Source organism: Babylonia areolata, chromosome 3, assembly GCF_041734735.1.
Source record: "Babylonia areolata isolate BAREFJ2019XMU chromosome 3, ASM4173473v1, whole genome shotgun sequence".
In the NCBI taxonomy this organism is placed as follows: Eukaryota; Metazoa; Mollusca; class Gastropoda; order Neogastropoda; family Buccinidae; genus Babylonia; species Babylonia areolata.
This window is the reverse complement of record NC_134878.1, coordinates 18,829,202-18,837,059: the sequence shown is the minus strand read 5'-3', so window position 1 is coordinate 18,837,059 and position 7,858 is coordinate 18,829,202. Positions and strand designations below refer to the sequence as shown.

Genomic DNA, 7,858 nt, shown 5'->3' with positions numbered 1-7,858 from the left:
TGAGAACGAAATCCTTCTCTTTTTGGTTGTTGATATTTTTGCGCCAATATGATGAAAATGTGGATGTATACTTATAGAGCGCATTACTTATCAAAACCTAAAGCGGAAAAAAAATCACAACAAACAAATTTAAAACTTATGATACAAAACCTGACCACATGTTTCTTCCATTTCTACCTCCCTCATTTCCCTAAATGAAATAAAATAAAAGGCCAAATGAAATCATCAGTACTGGTTGATAATGAAGGGAAACAATCTGCTACCATTTTCAAGTCTTGTCAAATTATGAGTTGTTTCTCTTTAATTCACTCAATTCCCCCCCCCTCCCTCCTTGTGTGTGTGTGTGAGTGTGTGTGTGTGTGTGTGTGTGTGTGTGTGTGTGTGTGTGTGTGTGTGTCTGACGGTGTGTCTGTGTCTGTCTGTGTGCATTCATGAGCGTGCGTTGGTGCTCGCGTGAGTGCAGAGCCGGCATGTGTGACATGTGCGTTTCAGTATGTCACATGTGTGCGGGGAGCGGCGTATGTGTGTGAGCGTGCATACGCGCGCGCCTTTGTCTGTGTGTGTTCCCATTGTATGTATGTATGTATGTATGTATGTATGCATGCATGTATGTATGTATGTATGTATGCATGTATGTATGTATGTATGTATGTATGTGACAGTGTGTGTGTATGTATGTGTGTGTGTGTGTGACAGTGTGTGTGTGTGTGTGTGTGTGTGTGTGTTTTATCTTCAGTTTAACGTCTATTCACTATAAGTGTTTTTAGACGGAAAGGAGTAAAGAAGTGGATAAAGGAAAGGGAATGCATGTGAATATTAGTGTAAAAAACGTACTCATGTTATGTATCAGAGGAGAAGTATATCATAAGAAAAGGTCTAAAGAAATTGTGGTGTGTATTGAATGAGGTGTCATGGGAAGGAGAATATGTATATGTATATCAACAAGTATTAACCTACAACAATGTAAATATAAATAACAACATTAATTATAACACATCAAAGGAGGATACCAACTGGACTGGAGTTTAAAATTTCCGAAAACATTCTAAGCAATGAATAATCATTCAAAATCTTTTCAGTGGCTAATGAAATATTGGAAGAAAAGTCATCAACTACATCTTTAGGAATTAACTGTCTTATGCTCGGACAATGAATGAGTAGATGACTTACAGTTATTTGCTTACCGCATATACATTTTATATTTTTAGAAAATTTTGTACGAAAGGCATTTAAACGAATTCTATACATTAGACTTGTAATTTGTCTTGAATGTGCTGCCGGTGTCAAATTTAAAAAATGTTTGGGATTAGCTACATTCTTTGTGTTTACACAACATTGGTAATATTGATTATTTGAATCTATAAGTAATTTCTTAAATCGATTTCTAGATACATTTTCTATACAGCTAATGTATTCATGTAGATCTAACTGGATGTCAAGTTGTATTGCGCCTTCGAAATTACGTGCTGCTCTTCCAGCTGCTTGGTCTACCCACTCATTTGAAGATATTCCACAGTGCGAAGGTACCCAACAGAAAGTTATTTTAATGCCCTGTTTTGTCAGTTGGTGAATAATATGTTTTATTTCCATTGTCATCTCAATTCGCTTCTTTGAATTTGGAGATTCTATAGCTTGTAATACTGACTTCGAGTCTACACATAATATAATTTCACTGACAGTTTTCGGAATGTCTGAAATATAATTTAAGGCCATAAGTATGGCTATAAGTTCAGCTGTGAAAATGAAATATTGTCTACCAATATAGTATACTTTTTCTATTCTAAATGAAGGAATTACAAAAGCCGCTCCTGAATTACCATCTTCAAGAACAGATCCGTCTGTGTATATTTTAGATAATCTGAATATTGATTTTCTATATGGGAGAGCACTTCAGGTTTTAACAAAAATGGTGACTGGTTCTTGGATAAATCTGTATCATCCATGTCAAAGGTAGCTTTACACTGCTCCCATTCAGGGACTGGTGAAAAAGTAGGTATTTTTGCAATTTGCTTGTCTTTTGATTCCGTAGCACTAATGATATCTGATGCAAATGTATTAATGGATGTCATAGACTGTATCGTCTTAGCTCTTTTAGCAACATCTTTTTGTGAACTTAAATTAGCTTCTTTTGAAAATGTTTCATGTGCGAAAGATTTGCTAACGAATTTCGCGGCTGTAGCTTTCCTTTGTTCATCAAGAGATAAAACACCTGCTTCTCTGTAGGTCCCTAAATTTTATGTAAGAATGGGCACACCTAGAGAAAGTTTATAAGCATTACAATCAATGCTTTGCAGCTTCTTTAACAAATGCAGTGGAGCACTGAAAAATACCTCTTGAGCGTATGTCAAGCGTGAACGTACGAGAGAGGTTGCGAGAGTTATCAACGCTTTGGTATCTTGCCCCCAGTGCTGTTTACAAATTATTTTAAGGAAATTTAGACCTTTTCTTGCTTTGTTTAGTATATAGTCAATATGATAATTCCACGAAAGCTCTGAAGAAAGATAGACTCCCAAAAATTTAACATATTGTGTATATCTGATGATAGAACCATTTACTGCAAACACTTGGGTCTGATCCTGTATTAAATAGCATCATATTTGTTTTTTCTAAGGACAATGATAAACCATTTTCTGTCATAAAGTTGCTGATTTTATCAAGTTCCCGCTGGTATATTTTCTTTATGTAATTCAATGTTCTAGTAGGCGTTTTATTTTTCATTGTCACCTTCATCCATAAACAAATGTCATCAGCAAATTGAACCAAGACTGTATCTTTAGCTAGTTTGTTAGGTATCTGCTAATAATATATTGAATAAAATCGGCGAAATTACTTATCCTTGTGGTAACCCCATATGTAACTGTCTGGGGTTTGAGTAGGTATTTCCTATTCTTACTTGTATAAATCTATCTGATAAAAAAAACAACTTCTAATATAATCATACATGTTGCCTGTGATACCGATATTTTTCAGTTTATATAAAAGTCGAGCGTGCCACACTTGGTCGTATGCTTTTTTCACATCCAAAAAAGTCGCTAGTACGTTTTTTCGCCTTGCAAACTGTTGTTTTACCTGTGTAGTCAGTTTGACTAGATGTTCTGCGGAGGATCTACCTTTTCTAAAGCCAGCTTGGTTTATAGGAATTACACTATGCTTCTCACAATAATGAACAAGTCTTCTTAGAACAATTTTTTTCCCACTAGTTTGCATACATGCGATGTTAAGGCAACTGGTCGATAACTGTTTTATCTGTTCTGCGTTTGCCCTGTTTGTGTACTGGGACAACAATTGAGTGTTTGTTTGTGTGTGTGTGTGTGTGTGTGCGTTTGTGTGTGTGTATGTGTGTATATGTGTGCACCTCTGCACGCGCGCGCGCGCGCGCACACACACACACACACACACACTGACACACGCACGCACGAACACACACACACACGCACATACACAGACACCGACAAAAACACGTGACGGCCAACACACACACACCGACACTCACACACCTACCCCCTACCTCCCCCTCCCACACACACTGATGTGCACACACACGCACCGCCCCCCCCCCCCATATATATATATATATATATATATATATATATAGAGAGAGAGAGAGAGAGAGAGAGAGAGAGAGACAGAGACAGAGACAGAGACAGAGACAGATATATATATATATACATGCAGTAGCCGGAGCAATAAACTCCCTCCTCCAAATATATGCAAACATGCAGACAACACATAAATCATAAAACACGCGACACGTTTTTTTTCTTGCTTTCTTTAATCTTTTTATTTATTTTATTATTACATATAAGTTTAACACATACAAATTTTCAAGTGAAATATCTACGCAGCAAATGATCGTGATAAAAATGCGTTCATAAAAATGTCGGTTAAAATGGACAGTGCTACATAATCATTATTTCCACAGAAACAAAAATACAGTTTTAGTTGTTTTTATTATTATTATTATTATTATTTTTAACATGTCATAACGATAGATTGAAATATATTTATCTATCTCTGCCTGTTTATACTTTGCAAAAGTTCATTCACGAAGCATGATAAAACTGAAAAAAAAAGTGCTTATCAGACTGGTTTTGAATGAAGGATACCACACATCACACAACAAAATATACTGATGTTTAATTAAGTTTGCTTTGAGGCTGTTTGCATATACTTCACTATCAACCGTGAGGCAACCGTCGGTGACAACAGCAAGCTTATAGGCCAAACAATACAATACAAACATGGGATCTAAGTACGTAAACTGTTAGTTCAGACTCCAAGGTGGAAAATAATACTGACAGCAAACTAAACTATTTCTGGAGAGATGTTTTTACAGCATACACTAATTTTGTATTTTTCTATTAAAAAAAAAAGAAAAGAAAAAAAGCAGAGTTAAGTGAGGGCAAGGAAATATTAGCTGAACCAATATTTTTTAAATGAAAAATTCACTATTGTCCATAAAGACTTTTTGTATGAGAAGTGAGCAGGACAAATTTTTGTGTGTGTTTTTGTTAAAGATTTGATTGATAAAAATGGTAGATTCTTAACGTACCAGTCTTTTTCACACAAAAAATGAGATGTAGAATTAATTTTATGCAGTATACAAGTTGCATACACACGATCAAATACTATATGAATAAGAATAATATTCAAATTGAAAGTAATGAGGCTCAAATTAACACAAAATCCAAACAACTCCTAGTGATTGTAAATAAAGGATCTAAACAACATTACGAAATGTTAATGAACAAGTTTGAAGTCTTTAGCATTAAATCTTTTATGACATTTGAGGACAAGTTAAATACACGGTTAGAATGGGAAGCAATACTGAAAAAGATTTGCAAAATACAAGATGTAAAGTTGAAATGGTTTCAAATTAGAATTTATCATAGAATCTTAGTGACAAACACAATTCTTAAAAATATGGAGTAGTAAATAATGACAAATGTAATTTCTCTGGCAGGGAGAAGGTCACTGTAAATCATTACCTGTATAATTGCCAGTATTCACTTTCATTTTGGAAAATATTTCAAAGTATCATCATAGAAAACTGTAAAAACTGTGCTGACCTAAACTGTAATATTAAGCTTATACTATTCGAAACTGAAGAAAACAGCGGAACTGATGACTTATTAGATCTTATCTTATTACTTTGATTTATATATATATATATATATATATATATATATATATATATATAGATAGATAGATAGATAGATAGATAGATATACAGATGCAGAATAAACAAACAGACCAAATATCCAAACATTCTTGACAGAATTAAAGATAAGATACAAAAGTGAAAAACACGGACATCTGCTGAATATGCAAAATCACGAATTTGTTATAAAATGGCTCACATACATGAACTTAATAGAACTGACAATGATGTATGTCAAATTAGTTTTTTCAGTGCCTTACTCAGAGAAAAAGATCCTCTGCATGTTCATCTCTATTGCCTTAATCTGTTATCACCCAGTTGAAATGTATGGAAAAGGGGAAAAACAGGGGGGAAAAAACAGAAAAAAAGAAAAGAAAGAAAAAAGAAAGAAATGAATGAATAAGATATTCTTTGAAACACAAAAGAACAACCAACCAACCAACCAACCAAACATGGGATCTAAAACTAGGGAACGGATAATATTATGTTACTATCATCACATTATTTTCCACACACAAAACAACAGATGACAGTGTTAACAAGCGCAAAGATTTGCAAAGGCACTGGACGACGGACTTCAAGATGTTCAAGTCCGTGACAGTTTCAAAAGCTCCACATGAGCCCGAAGCAAGTGACGAGCACGGCAGTTGTAAGTGACGCAGTCAGCCCAGAAACTGATGACGTAGTGCGCACTGTGCAGTAGTCTGACGGGTCAGCGCTGGTGTCATCGGCGTAGTTCAGGTAGGGGGAGAAGACGTTTGTCCAGAAGTTCTTCTCGTTCTTTACCACAGTGGCTCTGCAACGAGAACAGCACTTCAACGGCTGACAGTCAGCTTCAGTAGTCAGCGATGGATGGTCAGTCGCCTCTTCAGCCTCAAACCGTACCGCAATGGGATGAAAAAAAAAATTGGGGAAAGCACACGTACACGCACACGCACGCGCGCGCGCGTACACACACACACACACACACACACACACACACACACACACACACACACACACACTGATACTGACACTGACACTGACCCATACATTTCATTCAGTCACACCCCGATGATAAATGTGATGCGAATTATCGGAGACTGTAATACAGCAATAAAAAGAAGGCAAATTTAGTTTTGTCAGATCAGTTAGATGGCAACATGTTGTTGGCTAGTTTTTGCGGTGAGTGAAGTTTTGATATTGTACCACAATAAGTCTGCAATATTGCGGGACCGGTGACTTGATAGTACAATTTACCAGCCCGACTGAGCACATACACACACACGGCACACTGGCACACACACACACACACACACACACACACACACACACACACACACACACACACACACACACACACACACACAGAATGGTTATGAACCTTTCTGGAACAGAATGAAAATTTGTTAATAGCCGGTGGTGTAAATGCCCATTCACCATTCTGGGAGTGACCGTAAAATGGCCACCTGTTAACAATGTTGAAAATGTAGTGGATTTGTCTTTACATATTCCGAATGATGGTAGTGTTAATAGAATCCCTGACACCGCATCACGTACGATGTATAAGCAACAGCCATAAATCCATCACACTCATTTCCCCTGTCATTGCTTCAGATCGTGAGTGGAATTCCATCAAGGACACGCTGGCCAGTTACCGTTTAACAACTGTCATTACTATAAAAGATAAAACAGTGTCGTTTCACTTTGTAAAAGATAAGTTCCAAAACTAATTTTTTTTTTTTTTTTTTTTTTAAAGCTGTTTGGAACAAATTCGAAAACATTCATTCTATCGTTCTCAATGACGTTCGCGTTGAAAATGTTGACAGTTCGTGCACAAAATTCACGGCAGTAGTTTTGTCAGCCGCCGACGCGTCTCTTCCTAGCCGCGTAGTTATGTAAAATCAGACAAACATTCCGGCAATGTCTGGTGGAAAGAACAAAGCAAAAAAGCCACATAAAAAAAGGAAAAAAAAAACTATTAAAAAAACCCCCCTTACATTTAGAGTGTATTACAAAGACCAAAATGATGAAAAAAAAAACCCAACAAAAACTGAAATGAAAAAGGAAGAAAACAATTATCACAACTGGATATTGGCACAGGCAAAACTACAGTACTGATCATATTTATATAACACAGATGTTTCTGATCGTAAAGATCTCCAAAAGGTCTGGAGAAAACATGAAAAATGAGGGGTGTAAACCAACCTATTTACGTAAGATTAGAAAACATGTTTCCTATCAGCTTTTGAAAATGGTAAACATTTGCAGAAATGTTCGCAAAATGCAGCTGTGCTGACGAATTGCCAAAGATAGAAAGACTTCTTAGAGAAATAGGAAGCTGTAAATGGAAATATATGAATATCCGCAAAATACTGAAAGTCATTATGCAAACGCTCCATTCACTTGTCTAAAAATGAGAGAAGCCATCTCTTCTCTTGGGTGGGGGGAGGGGGGTGTGGGGGTGGGGGGAGGGGGAACTTTCAGTGGTACCAGACGCCATATGAAATGAAATGTTAAAACATTTACCTGAACAGTTCCTCAGAATTCTACACAGTCACGTTCAGTATTGTTGGTCAAACGTAATTTTGCCGTCTGTATGGAAACAGTGGATAGTGGTTCCTTTATTCAAACAAGACATTTTAAAAACTGATAAAAAGCAATTATAAGCTAATTGCTCTGAATTTCTATGCTGGAAATGTTAATGGGAAGAATTGT

General features: G+C 36.3%; 1 protein-coding gene across 1 annotated transcript in view; it reads right to left on the bottom strand.

The window, feature by feature from the left end:
* Positions 1–3,942: 3,942 nt before the first annotated feature.
* Positions 3,943–7,858, bottom strand: part of LOC143279813 (putative defense protein 3) — a 35,336-nt gene continuing 31,420 nt past the window's right edge. The window contains exon 5 of the mRNA XM_076584005.1: positions 3,943–5,957. Within this exon, the coding sequence (XP_076440120.1) occupies positions 5,765–5,957 (193 nt within the window). The 3' untranslated portion in view covers positions 3,943–5,764. The remainder of the gene's footprint in view (positions 5,958–7,858) is intronic.